Source organism: Schistocerca gregaria, chromosome 3 (genome assembly GCF_023897955.1).
Source record: "Schistocerca gregaria isolate iqSchGreg1 chromosome 3, iqSchGreg1.2, whole genome shotgun sequence".
Taxonomy (NCBI): Eukaryota; Metazoa; Arthropoda; class Insecta; order Orthoptera; family Acrididae; genus Schistocerca; species Schistocerca gregaria.
The window spans coordinates 584,885,048-584,908,862 of record NC_064922.1 but is presented as its reverse complement, the minus strand read 5'-3'; the positions used below and the strand labels follow the sequence as shown (position 1 = coordinate 584,908,862).

Here is a 23,815-nt window from a genome sequence, read left to right as displayed (position 1 = left end):
AATTGTGGAACCACTGTTCAAAAAAGGTTAAGGCTGATGTTTCCAGCTATGGCCAATTTCATTGTTAACATATCTCTCTAAAACCCTAGAGAAACGAATGTTCAAGAGAATCATGGATCATCTTAATAAAAATCAGTTTGGATTCCAAACAAGTACTTCAACTTAACAGGTCACTTTGTCATTTGTCAACCAACTCTTGAATCAATAAACAATAAAAAGTCACTGGTTGGTAACTTCTGTGATCTGCCCAGAAGCGTGTGACTGTGTAGATCACAAACTTTGCTTACAAGTCTGAGTGCTATGGATTAAATGGTAAAGTAAGGATGTTGCTCAAGTCATATCTAGATGACAGAAGGTGGTATTGAACAATTCTGCAATGGCAGCTGCCTGCTCTGGCTGGGACACAGTAAAATGTGGAGTGCCACAGGACTCAGCACTTGGTCCCTTACTTTTCCTCATCTTTATCAATGATCTGTCATGCTGTCATACACAAAAAGCACACTTCAACCTGCTTACTGATGTCACAACCATTATGATTGACACAACAGCCAATTGCAGTAGTAGTCTGTCACTCAATGTGAAAAAGACAATGCATTCAGTATTTAAAAAAAAAAAAAGGGAGAGAGGGGGGGGATATTGATGTAAAATATGTGATAAAGAAATATGTTGAGTCTTCCAAATTCCTGGGATTACACATGAACAACAATCTAAACTGGCCAGTTCGCATCAGCGACATATGTAAAAGACTGCATTCAACTGCATTTGCCATTCGCTCAATTTCATCTGTTTGTAAGTTGGAAACAATTAAAGCTGCATACCTAGGATTTTCCACACACTTATGACATTTGGCACCATATTTTGGTGTAACTAACCATGAGCAAATGTAGTCCTTATAGCATAGAAAAGTCATCAGAATTATGGATAGAGTGCACCCCAGATGCTCTTGCAGAAACTTATTTAAACAGCATGGGATCCTCACCATGTGCCCTGTGAACAATAATCATACAATTTACAAAACAAACAATGAATATCATGATACAAGAAGGAAACATGATTTTCCAAATGATATAAAAATCTCAGCACATTAAAGAAAGGAGTAAATTAGTCAAGCATAAAAGTATGCAATAAATTTCCTTTTCATGTTAAATTAGTCATTGGGTATATGACTAAATTCAAGAAACAGGTAAAACTTTGTTTTGAATACTAATTCGACATATGCTACATCCTAGTGATACACTCGCATCAAGAATCTATGGAACACGAAAATAAATAAAGTAGAAAATAACATACTGTCACACCTCTATGATAAAATCAATGTATGTAGCTTTATGTCAAAGGGCAGAGTTCCAAGTAGATATTTTTGTTGTGTGTACCACCTTTTGCTTATCCCTTTGTATGTTACATAACATTTGGTAACAATCTAACAACTGAAAATAGGTAAAAGGTCAGACTTTGTAATTGTTTTGAAAATTTGTGAGAAAAGAATTTTGTAAAGCGAAAATTTGCTCTTTTCCTCATTTAAATGGAGTAATGATACTAATGAATCAAAAACGTTGTATATCATGTAATGAAGAACCTACGAATGTTGATTTGTTACACTGCAAATCTTGTTGGCATAATCAGTTTTATTATTTTGTATCAAAATTTTCCTTGCATTTTACATTTTCAAAATTCTTGGGGAGGCAACGTTATAAAGCTAGTTATCATAAGATAAATGTACTGATCTTGGGTCATATGAAATGACTAATTCCCAAGTTGGAGACTCAAAACCCATAAATTCAGTACCACATAGCTATATGAAAATGTATAAATGTCAAGATATATGAACACTTAATGTAATTATGATAATGATTATGGATTTCTTAAAAAGATAAGCAGTGATAAACAATATGTGTACTTTATTTTTTGAAATGAAAGTTTCAAAGGTGATTTAGCACAAACAGATTGATGTATGATAGTGTTTTCTTTGTTACATCTTGTTTGACACAAATCTTTGTCTTTGGGCAGTTTATAGTAATAGTTTGAAGTGTGAGGATGGAGTAAAAGTTGTGTGTGTTGTGTTAGCATGAAGGTTGATGCTGACTTGTATTTTGAAGTGAAATGGCTGAAAATATATCTATTCAACAGCAGAAAGTCCATCAGTGTTCACGTTGTTATTATTATTATTACTATTATGTCTTTCCTTTCTCAGACATTATGTCTGGTTAAAAATGGAAAGTGATGCAGACCTTGATCAAGCATGACTTTCTTTTAACTGTACGGTATATGTTACATTGCATTTAGGAACTTTCGGGTACTTGAACATGTAAATAATTACAGATTTCTGTTTCAATTTTTTCTCCTGTTTTCTTCTGTATATTTGTTGTATTGGGTATGGATATTTCGATTAGTTGTGTTAATTTCTTCTTTTTATTGGTGAGTATGATGTCAGGTTTGTTATGTGGTGTTGTTTTATCTGTTATAACGGTTCTGTTCCAGTATAATTTGTATTCATCATTCTCCAGTACATTTTGTGGTGCATACATGTATGTGGGAACGTGTTGTTTTATTAGTTTGTTGTATGTCAAGTTGTTGATGTATTATTTTTGCTACATTGTCATGTCTTCTAGGGTATTCTGTATTTGCTAGTATTGTACATCCGCTTGTGATGTGATCTACTGTTTCTATTTGTTGTTTGCAAAGTCAGCATTTATCTGTTGTGGTATTGGGATCTTTAATAATATCTGTAATATCTGGTGTTTGTTTGATCCTGTATTGCAATCATGAATCCTTCCATCTCACTGTATATATGGCCTTTTCTTAGCCATGTGTTGGATGTGTCTTAATCAATGTGTGGCTGTGTTAGATGATATGGGTGCTTGCCATGTAGTGTTTTCTTTTTCCAATTTACTTTCTTCATATCTGTTGATGTTATGTGATCTAAAGGGTTGTAAAAGTGGTTATGAAATTGCAATGGTGTAGCCAATTTATTATTATTATTATTATTATTATTATTATTAAAAAGAGCTGAGCATCTTCTAGACCAGTATACAAAATGGCAGAATGGGCTACAAGCCTACCACTTACAACAAAGGAGAAGAATAAAAGATGAGTGTTATGAAAAATGATTATACAAAATTCTAGTGTTGCTACCTCCCCTGCAGTGTGTCATTAACTTACTGTGCCAAGTGCTGTGAAAATGTGATCAGCAGCCCAAGTTATTAACTTGCTTCAAAATTAATACCCCAACTTAAGGCTACAAGAGGGTTGAGATGGTCAGATCATTTAGGACAAGGGCTAGAGCAAAGACTCAGTGTTACAAGAAGAAATACAAACTGAAGTCTTGAAATATTGTGACTTAGTTTGGGAAGGATACATGAATGTATTAAAGATCTGTATATGGACGTAGATAGTTTTAAGTAAGTTCGCAGAAGCAGAATATGAGTTGGTTTTAGCTCAGGTATCAGATGCGCAAATGCACAGAGGTTTTAGAACAGAGAAGCGATAACGGAAATTCCATATATTCACACGAGATACATTTAGGTTCGAAGGGAAAAATATAAGCATTGTTAGATCAGAAATTTCAGGAGACTTCACACACTTTACGAAATAGACAGCTTTCTTGGGATGAATAGGCAAAATCTAGAAGGGAATTACTAGAAAGTCAAGTTAAAGGTAAACCCTTCAATGCAACAATACTATTAGAGGAATTACAGTAAGCAAGTGGAATGAACTTTTATAAGCATTTTTGAAAGTTTAAACCAGATGAGGGAAGTACATCCAACTGACTTTCCATGAGTGCTTTTCAGGTCATTACCCCAAACTGGAAAGACTCTAGAAAATTCAAGCAATGGAAACTCCAAGTGGGAATATTAACAATGTGCCTGTATGCAACTTAACCTGTCTTCTTTATGGTAAGTAGCAATCTGTCTTTTCCTACATTGTTGAAGACAGTAGAATGATAGATTTCATTTTGAGCTATTTGCTAGGGGACACTGGGGTGGGGATACGCCCACTTACCTCTTGGGGCAATTTTCAGGAGAAATACTAAAACAATACAAGAGAAATTGACAGGAGAATCATTACACTCAAAATATTTTAACAGTTCAGGTGGTAGTTTCAAGAAGTATACAGAACGGCATCTAACAACATCTAAGTAAATCTAGCAAAGGTATTGGTAAAGCAACATACTACATAAGAAAGATAATTTTACATAGAGGTTAATATACTGTGAATGAATTGCTGTTATTTGATGAAAATCTAGATATGATGAATAATGAGAGCAGTAATCCCAGTCATGAGGATATGCACTAGGAAGGGGGTAAATTTAACCATAAATAACAAAAAATATGAGAAGCTAATTATTGTCAGGTAAATAAGTCAGAACAGTAAATCAAAATAACAAAGACATGGAGCATAAAGCACTGATAAACAAACATTTACAAATAGCGTCCTAAAGGGAGGTGCTAGAATAGTGCAGCCTTTTTCGACATGTTAAACAACAATAGTAACATAAAACGGTCAATGTTCTGGTTAAGGAGTCAGGATTCAGGACATGTCCAACTGAGTGTAGGTCCACATGAAAAAAGGTTGGTTCCCTTAAGTGACATCACACTGCTACGAAATTGGTTACTTGCTGGTATCGAATTTGTTAAACTAATATTTTGAGAATGATTGACAATCAGGAAGTTAGTGTGTACTTGGATTTTGGAAATAAAACTTCTATTGTGCCTGAGGCTTTGTTCAAAGTGAATCCAATACTACTGGTCATTGGGATACATGTAGTAGGAATAACTGGGAGCAAAGCAAGACAAATTAAGTATGAAGTGCAGTTACAGATAGCATTAAAAATTTTTACATTTATGTAGACATGCTTAGTAGTGCCTAATGTAAATTTGTAGTTGTTACTAGGGATTGATTGATTGACTGATGGGACTCGAAGTACTGCTGGATTTTTCTGCACAGATATTAAAATGTACTGAACAAGACTAAGTATTGGGAAGATTACTGGTAGTGTCAAGACATACAACATCTGCCTTGTAGCAATGAGCACTGTGATGGATTTTTGAAAATACTTTGGACACAAAAAGTATGTTGCAAGAACTAATTAGGACAAAAGCTTATGAATCTGAACTGTTAACTGAGTTATAGAAAACTGATCTATACCATACATTATTGAAAGATAGTAAAGTTTTCTCAGATAAACCTGGAGCACTTGGTAACTATGTATGTAGTTTTAAGATAAAAAATGAATCACCTTTTTTCTGTAAATCCTGTCCGGTGCCATTAAGTGTATGTCCAGTCATACAAGAGACTAATAAAACGTTAGATGGGGTAATAATAGAAAGGAGTTCTAGTGCATGCAATAACCCATTATTAGTAGTGTATAAAGCGATGGGCAGAGAGGAGGGGGGGAGTACGTCCATTGACAGATGCACATACTCTAAATAAGCATGTAGAACTTGAGTCAGTACAGATGAAATATTGATTAAATTTTAGCAAACAAAGTGTTTTATCTAGATAGATCTCATCCCTGGGTAATGCCAAGTCAATCCTGATGAGATTTCAAAGAAATTTACTGATCTTTTGTATGAGGGTACTTCATATCAATTTAGATTGTCCTTTTCGGAATCCCAAAATCGGAAGTTATGCTTATTCACGTATCCATTCAGGTGGAAGTATGCTTCATCTGTAAACGAGATGCAGCCAACATCAAATCCTTCACTATCAATCATTGTGAGCATCTGATTAACAAAGGCAACCCTTTGTTGCATAGCTCGTACAGGTATGGCCTGGTGCATTTGAATTTTGAATGGAAACATGTGTAGGCTCCTTCTCAGTATTTTCTGCATGCTGGAACACTTCAAACCAGTCTCAGATGCAATTCTACGGACAGATGACATTGGATTTCACTGAATAATTCCAGAAACTGTGGCGATATTTTCAGGCGTAACTGCTGTTTGCTTGTGGCCAACATGCCCCAATAGATAATCAGTTATGCTGCCTGTTCATTGAAAATTTACGAAGAGCGTAGGAATGGTTTTCGGATTGGGTCCTTTTGGAACATTAAATCATGCTTGAAAACTTCGCCTTGTTGCCGTAGGACTCTCTTCTAACCTGTGGTACTTGTTCAATAGAGTACATGGTTTTAATCTCTTCCTTTGATACGCTAACCTCCTTTCACGTTTCAGTAGTGGAACTGATCGCTCTGGGCTTCGGATCACTATTTATACTAGAAACCTTTAGGGAGAGCTCGGCTCGAAACGAAAATAACCAATAGTATTTCAGACTAGCGATATCCAATAGGATTGCTTCGTTTTGGCGCCGTGGCGGGTGGCGCAGACATTTATCTTTCGAAAGTTAGACACACGTGCGGTTTTGTCAGCAGATACGTATGGAATAAGTGTATTTTGCCCTTACTGTTACTTTGTGCTGTGAAGTTGTCCATGTAAGCAGTGAAATTTTTGTTGTGTCCAACATGATTTTTCAGTGCCATGTGTGCGATAAGGTCTATCCTAAAAAAGGAAATTTGAATAGACACCTGTTAGAGGTTCATGGACTGCAAATAGAGCAGAAAAAATTGTTTGTGTGCGCCCTGTGTAATGAAAGAAATACTTCTGAAAAGTGCCTGTTTGAACATTTACAGTCAGCACATGAAGTGGATGTGAAATATTACATTTTAGCACCGCTGATGAATTTCAGAAGTGGAAGGAGCAAACTGAGCAGACAACGCTCTCAAAGTTAGTCAAATGTCGTGGTTCCCATGATAAGGTTGATTCAGAAGTTGTTTCTTATATTTGTCACCAGTCTGGTAAGTTTGTGCCTAGACGAAAAAACGTGTGATGTCTTAAATTGCAAGGTAGTAGTAAGATTGATGCACTGTGCCCTGCTAAGATGAGAGTAGATATGAAAAAGAATGAAACCTGCTGTGTGAAATGTTTCAGCACAGGTTGCCCACAAATCCGACTATGTCATTTGCAACTAACAAAAAGAGAAAGCGAAAGTATTGCTGCAGATATAGCAAGTGTCATACCATTCTGTCATATTAGACAAACTTAGAGATGCACTTGTAGATTCGAACTTAGAAATGATACATTTGATTACGAGACAGGATCTACATAATATAGATCAGTCTTATAATTTGTCCTTAAAGTCAATAAGACACCATAATGATGCAATAAGTGTTGAAGCATGGGTAACTGAAGTAAATGGTGGAGACAGTCCTTGTGTGCTTTTCTATAAACCACAGGATGTAGTCCTTGATTCGTACCCACAATTAAAGCGCTCTGATTTTGCATTAATAATTATGAACAATGTTCAAGGCGAGATATTAAAGAGATATGGGAACGACTGCGTTTGTGTTGATGGGACACATGGTCTTAATGGGTATGATTTTGAACTTATAACTCTACTAGTGCTAGACGATCTGAGACGTGGGTTTCCATGCGCGTTTCTAATATCTAACAGGAATGACTCCCAGATGCTGTCCATATTTTTCCAGCACATAAAGAGGCAGGTTGGATCAATTTCGCCAAATTTTTTTATGTCGGATTTGGCCGAGTCTTTCTTTATTGCATGGAATGATGTCATGGCAGCTCCATCTATGCGACTTTATTGTACATGGCATGTTGATAGATGTTGTAGGAAGAATATCAAATTTAAGATTCAAGGTGTAGAAAAACAAGGTGAAGTATACAAGCAAATCAGAACTTTGATGCATGAGCAGGATGTAGATTCATTTGATGAGATGTTAAATATTGTGCTAGAGAGATTGGATTGTGATACTGATACTGTTCAATTTGCCACATACTTCAGAGACAATTATGTTGGGAATGCAAATTGTTGGGCATATTGCCATAGATTGAATGCTGGAATCAATACCAACATGCATATAGAAAGAATGCATTGCACTATTAAATATATATATCTAGGTAGTAAATGTGTCAAGCGTTTACACAAAGCTATTTTTGCACTGATGTCATTTGTGTAGCACAAGCTGTTTGACAGGCTTATTGTGCTAAATAAAGGTAAACTGATGAGTAAACTTAAGGACATTCGCCTTCAGCATAAATCGGGGAATAATATTAAGGAGGACTTCATTACTATGGAGTTTTCTGGTTGGAAAGTGCATTCTTCTTCAAGAAGGTCAACAGATTATTTTGTATATGATAATGACTTTCAGTGCAGCTGCAGATTGATGTGCATTAAATGTAGGGCTTACATTCATAGGTATTCTTGTACATGTATTGACTACACCATCAAATGGAATATGTGCAAGCACATACATAGTGTTTGCCAGATTCAGTTGAAGCAGCAACCTTCTGAACACCCAGGAAATAGTGAAGTTACACTTATTGAGAGTGAAGATATTTCTGTTGTAGACGAGAAAACAGATACTAGTGGAGGTAACACAAAAAAGGGTTAATGATTCTGTACCTTTGTCAATCCAAAGAAGGGAACTTATCGCAGAGTTTTCTGGTATTGTATTTGAACTGACCTCAAATGGCTTGGAAACTGCTAAAAAAATGTTATCATCACTAAAGGCAACTGTAGCTATCGGAATGTTGCAGCAAAAACAGGCACTGCTGCAAATAGAAAGGAAACAAGCACAAAAGATTTTACCTCAACGTAGACTGTACTCTACAAAGAGAAACAAAAGGAGTAATAGTGCCTCCCCGGTTCTACCAAATTCAGAAGAATCCAGTTTGATCAAATTATCTCTGTTGGCAGACAAAGAAGATGCACTTGTGGAAAAAGGTATGTTACTAGTGCCCCCCCTCCCCTCCCAACAACATACATCCCTGCAGCAAAAAATGCTTGTAATTAATCAGTGTGGTAAAATTCTACGTATGACTCAAGCGGCATAGTGTGCTGCTGATGGCAATGATCAACCATGAAGTAAATAATTAATGCTGTTCTCTAGTTGTCAGGTTCTCGTATGTACCCTTGTTTGCTCAGTAATTTAATTATTTAATTATCCTTGTAAAGCAAGCATTGAGAACAAGTAATTACAAGAAACAAAATATACAGAATAAATAAACGGTCATTGCCAGCATCACAGCACCACGCTGCCTGAGCTATAAGTAAAATTTAACCAGTGCTCTATTATCTGTTAATGTCAGCAGTCTAATATAATATACTGTTTGCAGGTTCAGATGTCCAAAAGCAACCAACAGAGGGTGTAGCAGGTCCATACCCCATTACAGCATGTGCCCTACAGCACAGCCCAGAGAACTGAGTATTATAAATCCAGACGTTAATGTACATTTTTGTTATAAAATATCATTCTAGTTTTATGCCATAGTTCCTCGTAAGTTACAGCAATCCGGTTTGCAATTCTACATCGTATGTACTGAAACACAGCCCGAGGAATAGTGAGTACTATGAATCCAGATATTAGTGCACCTCTGTGTTATGCCATTGTTTATTTTTGTCACAGCTCCTTATAAATTACTTACTGTAACTTAGTTTGCATTTCTGCCTGCAGGCTCAAATTCCACAATTCAACCAATACCAAAACAGGCTGCGGTGGTACCACATTTATCAATTGGTACAGTGCGTGTGTTAGTACGCAGCTCAACAAATGGTGATTTTCTATGAATTCAGGCATTAGTGCATCTCTTTATTATGGCTTTATGCCATAGTCCCTCATAAGTTATTTATAGCAATCTGGTTTTAAATGCTGATTGCAGGTGCTGTTCTCCCACATTTAAATCAGTGACAGGGCAGGATAAGATGGTATCAGTGCCTTCCCTTACTATAGTGCATGTGCTGCAACACGGCTATGGAATGGTATTATAAATTCAGGCAGTATTTGTGGATCCTTTCTCATCTGAAATTTTGCTTGTCAGCTACAACCTTCCTTGTGAAAATTCATTTCTCATTTATACCAAAGATGAGTGTCCTTTTGTTTAATTGAAATTTTTTTACCACTTGTCAGACTGGTTTTTCTTCATAAAATATATTAGTACAAATATAGCTATATTATAGTGTGATACATTCTTCCTGTGTTGATGATATTATGGCCAATATTTCACATTAGAGGCACAGGCAGTTGTCTTGGTTACAAATTAAACTGTATCAGGACCACATACATCCTTGTTGTGAATCATGTTGTCTGCACTGGCGATTTGTTCACGTGTCCCGGTACACCTCGCACATTATTATTATTTAGCAATAGTTTTTAAATAAGGCTAAATTTCACCCCATAGTCTTCCTTATGCTAATGCCATACACCTTTTTATTTTACTCCTCACTAAACTTGAATTCAGAGAATCTTACCTTGCTCCCTGAGGAGAAAGTGTCAGATGCAGTCAACACCAAATGAAAAGGCTAAATAAGACAACGAAGTGTGGTAGTCAGCACTCAGTACGAAATATAACCACCACTAGATATTGACATTTCAGCCTTTAGTGCATAGTTTCAAAAGTTTGAATAGTTGAACAATCTTTTTAGCTTGAAGTAAATGAAGTTGTCAACATAGAAAAGACCCAACATTTTTATAATTTTCATTCAAGTTATGCCTCACTGTAAATAGATTTTTAAAACACAGGTTGGTTGTGAGACAGCATGGATGTGATAGATGGAACTCCACCATTGCCTATGCCTCTGAGAAGCACAAGCAGAATGTGGAGATGGTACAGGATGAAGCATGTATCATTGACCATGATGCCTAGCCAAACTGCTAGGTACAGAGTTCAGCTGTGTGGAGATTTACTTCATAGTGTTTACAATCCCAACATCAAGAGCACCTTCAGGGAAAAATTCTCAGAGTGAAGGTTGAAGGTGCTGCACTTCATATTGGACAGATTGTGCTTCAGTAGTTTGGTAATTTGCTGTCAGTCAGTGTGACTGAACTAGACATGTTGGTCAACTCTGGTCAAGTGCAGACTACTTTTTTTTAGTTAGGCTGTGTGCTAGGATCTTTGAATTATTTTCAACTTAGAACAACATTGTTCCTTTTATTTGATTATTTTCTCTGAATGTGCCATACAGTATATAGGCAAGATTGTGAACTCACTTTGTATGAGTGTTTTTCTCCATAATTATCTCCCATGCCGCTCTGGTGTCCAAAAATGTGTTCTTTGTGAAGACTGTCTCTGTAAGTCGAAGCAGTGACCAGCAACACAATATTCTGTTTACTCTTTATTCAATGCTTAACATATTCTGCAATTAAAACTTATTACAAGTTAATAGCACATGCATAAGCCAACAGTGAATGTGTTAATTGCTAATATTTGAGACTTGTGAATAGCTAAATGAGATAAAGCTAGTTTAATGGCTTCCTACTGCCCCCACAAATTATAAACATTAGTTTTTTATTTCCCCCCCCCCCCCCCCCCTTCACACCACTTTTCAGCACCTGATATGTGCATGCAACATTTTTGCTGTTTGGAAAGGTTTTAAAAAATTTTATTTCAACACAGTTAGCCAAGATATTTTTAGCCAAAATAATCAAAGTTTAATTCTGCTAGCTGCAATGGTATGCAGTGAACTTTTTAAATGCTATTAGTAGACCTTACATGAGGATTGATTGTTGGGGGATATGGTAGCTACTTTATGCATTGATTATCTCTTTGTTCTGTGTTCAGGATTTTCTATACACACACACACACACACACACACACACACACAGACAGACATATTTAAAGGCAAAGAGTAAGGGCAGAGATGTAAGTCGAGGCGGAAGTGTGGAGGCAAAGATGTTGTTGAAAGACAGGTGAGGTATGAGTGGCGGCAACTTGAAATTAGCGGAGATTGAGGCCTGGCGGATAACGAGAAGAGAGGATATATTGAAGGGCAAGTTCCCATCTCTGGAGTTCGGATAAGTTGGTGTTGGTAGGAAGTATCCAGATAACTCGGTGTAACACTGTGCCAAGATGTGCTGGCCGTGCACCAAGGCATGTTTAGCCACAGGGTGATCCTCATTACCAACAAACACTGTCTGCCTGTGTCCATTCATGCAAATGGACAGTTTGTTGCTGGTCATTCCCACATAGAGAGCGTCACAGTGTAGGCAGGTTAGTTGGTAAATCACGTGGGAGCTTTCACACGTGGCTCTGCCTTTGATCGTGTACACCTTCTGGGTTACAGGACTGGAGTAGGTAGTGGTGGGAGGGTGCATAGGACAGGTTTTACACCATGGGCAGTTGCAAGGGTAGGAGCCAGAGGATAGGGAAGGTGGTTTGGGGATTTCATAGGGATGAACCAAAAGGGTAACTAAGGTTAGGTGGACGGCGGAAAGACACTCTTGGTGGAGTGGGGAGGATTTCATGAAGGATGGATCTCATTTCAGGGCAGGACTTTAGGAAGTTGTATCCCTGCTGGAGAGCCACATTCAGAGTCTGATCGAGTCCCGGGAAGTATCCTGTCACAAGTGGGGCACTTTTGGGGTTCTTCTGTGAGAGGTTCTGGGTTTGAAAGGATGAGGAAGTGGCTCTGGTTATCTGCTTCTGTACCAGGTAGGGAGGGTAGTTGCGGGATGCGAAAGCTGTTTTCAGGTTGTTGGTGTAATGGTCCAAGGATTCACGACTGGAGCAGATTCGTTTGCCACGAAGGCCTAGGCTGTAGGGAAGGGACCGTTTGATATGGAATGGGTGGCAGCTGTCATAATGGAGGTACTGTTGCTTGTTGGTGGGTTAGATGTGGATGGATGTGAGAAGCTGGCCATTGCACAGATGGAGGTCAACGTCAAGGAAAGTGGCATGGGGTTTGGAGTAGTACCAGGTGAATCTGATGGAACCAAAGGAGTTGAGGTTGGAGAGGAAATTCTGGAGTTGTTTTTCACTGTGAGTCCAGATCATGAAGATGTCATCAATAAATCTGTACCAAACTTTGGGTTGGCAGGCTTGGGTAACCAAGAAGGCTTCCTCTAAGCGACCCATAAATAGTTGGCATACGAGGGGGCCATCCTGGTACCCATGGCTGTTCCCTTTAATTGTTGGTATGTCTGGCCTTCAAAAGTGAAGAAGTTGTGCATCAGGATGAAGCTGGCTAAGGTGACGAGGAAAGAGGTTTTAGGTAGGGTGGCAGGTGATCGGCGTGAAAGGAAGTGCTCCATTGCAGCGAGGCCCTGGACGTGTGAGATATTTGTGTATAGGGAAGTGGCATCAATCGTTACAAGGATGGTTTTCGGGAGTAACAGACTGGGTACGGATTCCAGGTGTTCGAGAAAGTTGTTTGTGTCTTTGATGGAGGATGGGAGACTGCATGTAATGGGTTGAAGGTGTTGATCTACATAGGCAGAGATACGTTCTGTGGGGGCTTGGTAACCAGCTACAATGGGGCGACCAGGATGTTTGGGTTTGTGAATTTTAGGAAGTAGGTAGAAGGTAGGAGTGCGAGGTGTCAGTGGGGTCAGGAGTTTGATGGAGTCAGGTGAAAGGTTTTGTAGGGGGCCTAAGGTTCTGAGAATTCCTTGAAGCTCCGCCTGGACATCAGGAATGGGATTACCTTGGCAAACTTTGTATGTAAAGTCGTCTGAAAGCTGACGCAGTCCCTCAGCCACATACTCCCAACAATCAAGTACCATGGTCGTGGAACCCTTGTCAGCCGGAAGAATGATGATGGATCGGTCAGTTTTCAGATCACGGATAGCCTGTGGTGATGTTGGGAGTAGGATTAAGGTTTTTCAAGAAAGATTGAGAGGCAAGACTGGAAGTGAGAAATTCCTGGAAGGTTTGGAGAGGGTGATTTTGAGGAAGAGGAGGTGGGTCCCGCTGTGATGGAGGACGGAACTGCTGCAGGCAGGGTTCAATTTGGATAGTGTCTTGGGGAGTTGGATCATTAGGAGTGGGATCAGGATTATTTTTCTTCGTGGCAAAGTGGTATTTCCAGCAGAGACTACGAGTGTAGGACAGTAAATCTTTGACAAGGGCAGTTTGGTTGAACCTGGGAGTAGGGCTGAAGGTGAGGCCTTTGGATAGGACAGAGGTTTCGGATTGGGAGAGGGGTTTGGAGGAAAGGTTAACTACTGAATTGGGGTGTTGTGGTTCCAGATTGTGTTGATTAGAATTTTGAGGTGTTGGGGGGACTGGAGCTGGAAGTGGGAGATTGAGTAGATGGGAGAGACTGGGTCTGTGTGCAATGAGAGGAGGTTGAGGTTTGTTGGAAAGGTTGTGGAGGGTGAGTGAGTTGCCTTTCCGGAGGTGGGAAACCAGGAGATTGGATAGTTTTTTGAGGTGGAGGGTGGCATGCTGTTCTAATTTGCGGTTGGCCTGTAGGAGGATGCTATGTACAGCCGGTGTGGATGTGGGAGAGGAAAGATTGAGGACTTTGATTTGGGATAGGAGTTGACGGGTGTGTTCATTGGCAGAGTCGATGTATAGGTGAAGGATTAGGCGGGTGAGGGCTATGGATTGTGCTGTTTGGAACTGGTATAAGGACTGATAGAAAGAAGGATTGCAGCCAGAGATGGGAACTTTAAGTGTGAGGCCTTTGGGAGTAATGCCAAATGTCAGACAAGCCTGAGTAAATAAAATATGGGAGTGTAATCTGGCTAGGGTGAAGGCATGTTTGCGGAGGGAATGTAAATAAAATTTAATGGGGTCGTTGTAGGGATGTTGTGAGGTTGACATGGTATTAGAAGGTGGAAAGGCTAATATGAGGTTAAAGTGAAAGTAAATAGAAATTTATATAGGGAGAGATAAAGGTGTGAAAAAAGTCGAAAAAGTGTTGGTTTGAGATGGGCTATGTTGATCCTGTGTTGAACTTAGGTTGGTGAACAACAATGGGTACAAAGGTTAGGTAGTTATGTTGTCTCCAGATCACGTTAAAGGGTGGGTAAATTCATGAAAAATTCGAAAAACATTTTTCGAAAAAAGGTTTCGAAAGAAAAAAAGGTTTCGAAAGAAAAAAAAGGTTTCGAAAGAAAAAAAGGTTTCGAAAGAAAAAAAGGTTTCGAATTATAATTTCCGAAAAAATAAAATTCGAAAAAAATTTTCGAGTAAATTCTCGACAAATATGTGTGTAAATGTATACAAACTTATAAAACAAAAAAAATATATATATATTAAAATTCACATGAAGGTTCACAACAGATAATATGGTAGCTTATGCATTGATTATCTCTCTGTTCTGTGTTCAGGAGTGTAACAGGCTTGTACTGTGTGTGATGAGACTAAAAGTTTTCCAATGAGAGTGTTGATGTGCAGTTCTTAACATACTAGACTTTCATTTGTTGGTGTGACAGCCAATTCCTAATCTAACAACACAGGCTGGTTTTTTCACTATATTTGAAGCTCCCTCCAGACTAATAGCCAGAATGCTTCTTTTGAGAATTTAGGGATTTTTTCCTCCTAACTTTGGATGCCTGTTTCATTGTTAGCCGTTTCACCCTGTCAGTTACATATAATGGTAAAATTTTACTTGCGGTTCAGGTGGCATGCTGTGCTGATGTCAACAGCGACCAACCATGAAATAAATAATTAATCCTGTTCCTACTCTATGGTTGACATGTTCTTGCATGTACCCTGCTCAGTAAATTAATTATCCTAGTAAAGTGAACGTTTAGAAAAAGTGCTTACAAGAAATGAAATATTAGAGAATAATTTCCAGCACTGCACGGTTGTTGCCAACATCACCACACGAGGGCACCTAAGCCGTAAGTAAAGTTTAACCCGTATAAATGTGATATCTTCTTGTTTCCTCATTGTCATGCCACAAGGAGCATGAGTGCGCCAGCTAATGTGCAGCAATAAGTTACTTGTCCTGTGACGAGGCGGAGAATTAAAGTGCCATAAGATTGCACCAAGCTTCCTGGTATGACAGTGGCCAGCAATAGATACTGTAGTATTCGTGAGGATGAATGTGTCAAGTTGACAGATTCTCAGTATGTCGTACAAATAATTATTTGATAGTGTGTACACTTGAATGTATTTGGGCCTAACTTTTTGTTCTTAGTATTGGTTACGTTGAGGCTGCTGCGCATCTCATCTCTACTGTGATTTTCAGAGCAACTGTATTACCTAAATTTCTAATCCAAAGTTCCATTAACATGGTTGTTCTTGAATCCTGTAGTCTACGATTATCTTTTCACACAATTTCTTATGGTATTTCCAGTACTTGAGAAGGAACTCACAGATTGTTCATTGTTTTGAACACATATTATCCACTGCCCACTTACTGTTCCATATTGAAGCATAACTACTGTTTTGTAATAGGATTACTTAAATTTGGCTTGTAAATGTCGTGTGACGTTGCACGTTGTGCCACAATAATCTTTACCAATCGTTAACTGTCTAAAATGCCTTTACTACTTCAAAACTGTTTGCAGTTTTCACCACTGGCTTGTGAAATATACTTGATTACACTTTTGATACACATAATGTACTAGTGCTACCATTGTCTCTGTGCCCAGTGCATGTCAGGAGAGCACCAAACTGGGTAGTGACTTTTAAGTATTTTATTTACTGCCAAAAATATGTCAATAAATGTGATCTTTAAAAACAAATAAATCACCAAAGTAAAAACTGAGGTTAACCCATCTGGAACTGACAAACTTCCATTGCACGGCTGATTGCTGTGGGATGTTGACAGTTGGATAAAATGGTGTCTTTTTTCCTTTGCAACATATAGTGTAAAACATCATCCCATCCCCTGTGTTAGTCTCACCTGCAAAGTAACAAACATCCAAAGGTTACACTTGACAGTATTACATTTCCAGATCAGGATAATCAGTATTTAAATTTTGGTTTTCTGTACATTTGAGGTGCAATGAGTCTCATTTGCCATGTCTTGTTGATGTCTTATGCTGATTTCTCTTAGACAGGTAACTTATTGAAACCGAATAAGCTTACTGCACTGTTCATGGTAACATAACTTATTTATAGTTTCCATCAGATAATACTAACCTTACAAAGAATTCTTGGGCTATAATTTATGGGTTGAAAGGCTGTGGTCACTGCATAAAACTACTACTCCAAGTGCAGGAGACATCTTCAGAGGTACAATGGTAACTTCCATTCTACCTCGGAAGATGTCTCCCACAGTTAGAGACGAAACGTCAGGAAGGAGTAATTTTATACATCAACCATGGCCTTTTAACCTGGAAATTTTGACTCAAGAAAATGCTGGCCATGAAAGCCTACATTGTATGACTTTACAAAAATTGTCACCTGCTGTGTTCTATAGAAGTACAATAGTTAATAGTAGTAATGTTTAAGCACATACTAAATAAATAAATTATATTCAGCAACATGTTCAAGCACATTATTTAAGGATGTATCATTCAAAATTAAGCACAGTTTGTTTGTTTTCACTGAGAAAGAAATAGAACTACACAATGTATTCTGCACTATGCTAATCTTTATTTTACCTCTTTGTGCTGCTGTGGATTGGAAATAATACCTGGCAGAAGAGATATGGTGTGATTTGGATCCATTGTCTGAATGGAAATGTTGGTCTACTTAAAAGCTATATAGAAGAGGTCAGGACTTGTCAAATTAGCAACAGATAAAATATTTGCACACAGTTATTTCTAGATACTATTTTTGTACTACAAAATGCTAAGAGGGCAGATTCTCTATATTGATCTGTTTCACCTTGTTAAAGTACTTAACACTATGTTGCCTACTATGTAGCCTTTTAACATTGCATACAGCTAAACAAAAGGATGCTTTCATTTTGGGAACTGCTTTTCAACAATGAAATTATTTCAGAGATAGTACTCAGAACCATTGAAAGTCTACTTCATTGCCAGATAAGTAAAGCAAAATTTTGTCTCAAAAGTAACTGACAATACGTAAATCAAGTTAATTGTTGGTTTTTGTTATTTTTTTGGGGGGGGGGGGGGGGGGGCTTTCAGATAAGAGTGTGAAGAACTGGATTGGTTGTCTGCTATAAACAGCACTGGTAGACTGAATTTTGGAGCAACTATACCCTTGCAATGTCTATTATTTTGCCTTCGATTTGATGTTTCAGCAACCTGTGATGCCAGGAAACTCACAGATAAACTGTATCACGTGCCAGATGTCGAGCACCATTGTGTTTGGAAGTTCCATTGTTCTGTGTGCAAACGGTTTTTGGAGTTTGGGTGAATCAAGTTTCTGAAACTGACTGGAAAGAAACTTAATTATCAAAAATTAAGATTTTATTGCAATTCATGATACTGTGAAATATTTTTATAATTGCTGTACATTCAGCTAAAAGTTACAGTAAAATTTTCTTGTAAGTTATGCCTGCAGAAACTGTTGTACTGAATTTAATCTTTTCTTTTGGTTTATAATTTTGATGTAAAATTTATTTTCTGTTTAAATATGAAGTTTCAATTGTGTATCGTAATATTTGTAGCTGATGTGTCTTTTCACATTCTGTATGTTTTGTACGTCACTGTATTACTTCATAAAGTCTATAAGATATAATGACAAATTGTGAATATCATCTTAAAATTGTAGTAATAAATCCTAATTAAAAATTTAATATTTAAATTCCAATCACCTGTTTAATTTTTTCCCATAACATACTCAAAATGCAAATGTGTCCTGATGACCCAGGTGTATATTACATATTGCAATGTTTAAGTGTGCCAAGTAACAGGTAATAATGAGACAATTCGTAAGAGTGACTCTGCATTGGCAGTTAAGTTGTGAACGCAATTTCATGTTAGCAAAAGCACACATCATCTGCAGGGAACCAGTGACTGTTGGATATTGAAATTGTAGACCAGCCACAAGTTACATGTATTTTTTCTTTATTTTGAGTAGTTTCACTCAACAAATGTGAGCAGCTTCATAAAATTATGTGGCCAACGGCCACACATTAATTATGTCAGACTGTATACAGCACAGACATCGTATAAATATAAAGAATACAATGAACGAATGGACATCCATGTTAGTTTTTGGGATTTGAAATAAGTCACAGATCTCGACCTGACACTTTGATTCTGCCTTTATTCAATGCTGAAGAGCCTACGCTTTGAAAGGACCTTTTAATTTGCAGAATGTTCCTAAAATTGTGCAGCTTGGAAGTTTTTGAATAATGAAGTAAAATAAATTTATGGTAGCACGAAACTTGCAGTTAGGTGGTTGTAACCCGCATATTAGATTGTTGAGTGAAACTACTCAAAATAAAGAAAAATTACATGTAACTTGTGGCTGGTCTACAATTTCAATATCCAACATTCGCTGGTTCCCTGCAGATGATGTGTGCTTTTGCTAACATGAAATTGCGTTCACAACTTACACTGCCAATGCAGCTGCACTTTTAAAACTAGTGTCACAAACAAATTGGGAAAGACCACCATTTTCAGAGCCTTGTATTGTGTTTTCACGATTTGCCTACACGAAGGTGTCAATACAGAGATATATACAATATACACAATATACAGAGTCTTCAGGGTTTCCTTTGCAATTCTGCGGCATAAAATGGATTGAAAATGTGGCCAAACTACCTTTAAAATTCTCCCACATCTAAGAACTTATGTTTCTCAATTGACTTAAAATTAAACTCTTACCTGATTTAGAGTGTTTGAAAACTCTATCTTAACAGTTGGAAACAAATTCTTAATTCAAAAATTGGCTTTTTTCACTGACAGCACATCCTGTCAGAAAATTTGATGTGAATTTCTAAGTGATGTACCTATGGCTTATTTTTGTGTAATGAGTTGTTCAGTTTTACCACCTCATTAATGCAGAAAGTTGTCAGTTCAGACATTTTGCATAATCGGAAAATCCCTCGTGTAGGCTGACATGAAGAATATTAAGAATCTGATCACTGCACAATGCTTCGTGTATTTTGGATTTCACTGCAAAGGTACCAAAAGAAAGTTAAGGACTTGACTGACTGACATCTTGAGGCTAAAAGAAGAAATGCATTCTTGTATTATTGGTATAATACAGAAGCTACTTGAAGCTGAACCACTGAAATATAAACCTACACATGCCATTTCATATTTGGATGCATCAGCAGCATTAAATCAAGAAACAGCTGTATAAAGATTGACATTATGACTTTAAATTCTCTTTCTGGTGAAAATTTGTGTTTGCGTCAAACAAGAATTTGTCTACATTTGTAAGGATGCTCATATTCAAAAAGAAAAAATTGGCATTTTTCAAAATAAGTGAAACTTGTTTGGATGAACCTCATTACATTGCCACAAAAGAATGTTGTAATTTTGTAGATTTTCTTAAAATATCAGTACTTTCGCCTGGAAATGCTGTTGTAGAAAGAGGTTTTTCAACAAACTCTGAATGTATTTCCAGAATTGATGCTCACTCTGTAGCAGCATGTGTGCTGATATGAAACTTCCTGTCAGATTGAGAATGTGTGCCAGAGCTAGACTCAAACTTGAGTAGGCGGTGACGTACTGACAGAAATGAGGTTGGGATTTGAGTCGTACACAGGTAGTTCAGATGAGAGAGCACTTGCCCGACTTCGAGTCTTGGTCTGTCAGAAAGTTAGAGTGAAAAGTATTCTTGCTCATAATGCTTGCACAGTGTTGACAATTTTAAAATCAACAGAAGTTGAATTCTGTCTATGTGTAGTGCAAGTTGCTTGTACATAGATGACACAAGAAGCAACTAAGTGAAAGTGAAAAACAACAAGAACAAAAATTATCCAGAAAAGGAATGAAATCTGAAATTAATGTGTTACAATCACTGAAAACAAGAGTCAGCTGAAGCGCCTGAATTTATGTCAGAAATTGATGTTCGAGAAAGTATACATTGGTAAGTATTTTACAGAACGGTCAAAGTCAAACATGCAGGGTAGCTAATGCAGATGGGCAGGGATATGCAGGGTGTATGTTGTACCTGTTACACACACTTGATCACTTGTCTCAACAGACTTGATGGGATGAAAAATCAGCTTCCTTGACAGACATTCAAACTGTCACATTACCAAGTAATCATTGATGAGTCACCACAGTTTATTCAAATATAGCTAATACACAGTTCTGTAACTTCATATTGCATAGTGTAGGCATAATGACAATTTGCTGCAAAATGATTAATTTTTTTTTTTTAATTTTTTTTTTTTTTTGTAAACAAGTCAATGTAAGATTATGAATACCTTAACAAAATTCAACGAGAAACTTCAAGTTTTCTTTCAAGATTAAGTGTAACATTCTACCATAATTAATCCATGAGATGTGACTGTGGATTTTAATCTGTCTGTTCTGTGTCACTTTTTTCATGTGCTGGCCATTTAACCCTCCAGTTGACCCTAATTCGTCTGGCTTAAACAAGCAGTGTTGCATAAATGCAACCATGTGACATTTTGATGTGCACTATCCTTCAGATGATCACTCCACTTGGTCAGTCATGCTGTATGTGGTGTACATGTTGACATGGTTCATATCGGACATCATATATTTTTAAAACAAGCAATTTGTTCTTTCCAGTGTAGTATGTGTGCCTAACCCCATACAGTAAATATAATACATGACAACATTGAATTAGAAAATTCAAATTTGGTAGGCACCCTGATGTTTGTACAAAGAAGAAACTGCTTTTCTGCAAATAGATTCTGAAATTATGTAAAGCTTCAGTTTCATTATAATAGGTAGCAGCCAAAAGCAAGGAAATGTCTAGCCATAGTGAGGTTTAACGTGGCAAAAATCGGGGAAATGTGCCATTTCATTTTCAATATTTTTTTTGCTTTTGTTATATAATTTAGAACACTTGCTCCCCACAGAATTTGAAACTATAGAATTACTGAAGTAATCTGTAAACTAATTTTCTATAGCAATTGTCCTTAATCGGGCCGTCAGTGGTGCTTCGACCCTACTTATGTAATGCTACCATGGACATGCCATATCCCAGTCAGTTTGCTGCACTAATTGTAACACTTACAAAACAAAAGCCACTAAATATTACATGCAGTACATGTGTGTGAAGCTACAGTTAGGGAACGTGACAACTTTGCTTTACACCCTTTATGTGTAAAATCTTAACCACTTTCACTAGGCCCAAATATAATGAGAATTAAAACATGTATTAAGTGCGAAAATTACGGAACAAACCAGAGTCGAACACCTTAATCTCAAAGTCCATTCTCTGTTGTGTACAACATTGTTTCTTGTGATACGTACTGACACTGCATACAACATAATGAGTTAAGTCTGTCACAGGAATAACTCTTTATTACCAACCTGGAGGGATATCGAAAAAGTTACATAAGTGAATGGCTTTGAATATATACACAAGAAACTAAACTGAAACGCTCAAAGGAATTTTACATTGCAATGTTACAAATTATTTTTCTACCAGTTTTACGTGATTTTTTCGCGGCATATACACTGCCTTTTTTTGTTATAAGATGATCATTTAACGACAAAATAAACACATAATTGTAGCAGGCAACAAAGTTCGTCAAGACAGATATTCATTAAACTAAGTGCTACAGATTACAAAAATATCAGTGGATCTAAATAATACGTGGATGTTCCAGCACAATAAGCACACGCGTATTGACAATATGAACCACGTTATGTTTACCTCCTTTTTTTCACGAAAATAACAGCAGTGACAAAATACACCATAGCACTTCTTATAAAAAAGTAACGAAACATTTCACTAGTATAGTTGAGAAACCGTCAAAAAGCTGTTGCCAAACAGGTATTTTATCTTTCTCTACTGAGTAATCGTACCACTAAAAGTGTGTCGGTGCAAGGAAAACAGGTATATACTGACGATGCGTAATTTTGTTGGTCGTGAAAAAGAGTTGTCAACACGTTTCACCTGGCCGCACGTAAAAACGATAACTATCGTACTAACATAAGGAATTTCGCAGTAACTACGTTAACTGTATAACAACATGTGAAAAGGCAACATGACAAGACTATTTATTGTTAAAATTAATGCCTAATTTCAGTTATAAATGAGAAAAACAGTAACTATCTCAAAAGATTGGCGCGTATGCACTACACGTTATTGAAGATGACATGTAAACTCCAAAGATAAAGTTGTCCACGCCAGGTTCATCCAAAGCGAAGCAATCCTATTGGCTCTACCTGAATTGAAATTCTATTGGTTAGTCTCGTTTCGAGCCGAGCTGTCCCCAACGGCAAGTATTTATACTAGGCATTACGTATGGCGATTACAGCGCCATCTGTTAGCAGCTTTTGTAACTATTATTTCAAACTGCTGTATAAACTTCTTACAGCTTACACAATAAACGAACCGTCTACTGCATTCCTCTATCGATTTTTGTTTTCGAGATATTTAGTTTTTAAATCAGGGAGTCCTTTTCTGGACACCCTTTATTTCCGTGAATGTTATGGTGGTTCCATTTGAAACCACTGCTCCTGTAACGACAGTTTTAGTAAGTGTGACTATTTTTTTTTCCAGTTGCACGTGATCTATTCTCACAGACTAAAGGATGAGGAAATTCTGGATTGCCTTTTCGCAGATATTTCTTCAGATCCCGACTGACAGATTGACACTAGCAGTGACAGTGAAAGTGATGTGTTAGCTGAAGACAGTGATCTGGGTTTGCGAATGAAAATACTTGTTTTATCTCAAATTACTTTGGAAAGTGAAAGTGAGGACCATGCTGAGAATGACAGTGATGATAGTTTCAGCACTAATGACGATTTGCCACTGTGTTCCATTGCAATTTTTTCATGGAGAAAGTACGTCATTGCAATGAACTTTGCCGCCAATTTTACAGAGGAAGCTGGTGTACGAGGAAAACTTAAAAATGACAGTGAAGGTATGGAACCAGTAGATTTTTTTTGTGTCTGTTTTGTGACACTATGTTAAAACACTGCTGGACTTCCCGTAAGGAACTTCGAGATGAGTACATTTCCTCACTAATGTCGGTAAAAAGGTTTAGCTGGATTTTGACACATATTCACATCAATGACAACGCTGTTATGCCTTCCAAGGGAGAGCAG

At 37.5% G+C, this 23,815-nt stretch overlaps 1 protein-coding gene across 1 annotated transcript; it reads right to left on the bottom strand.

The window, feature by feature from the left end:
* Positions 1-595: 595 nt before the first annotated feature.
* LOC126355473 (uncharacterized) lies at positions 596-22,903 on the bottom strand. The gene is made up of 3 exons (XM_050005791.1): positions 21,941-22,903; positions 16,438-16,590; positions 596-987 (listed from the first exon to the last, which is right to left on the bottom strand). The coding sequence occupies exons 1-3, from the start codon at positions 21,969-21,971 to the stop codon at positions 596-598; spliced, it is 576 nt and encodes a 191-aa protein (XP_049861748.1). The 5' UTR covers positions 21,972-22,903.
* Between the last annotated feature and the right edge of the window lie 912 nt (positions 22,904-23,815).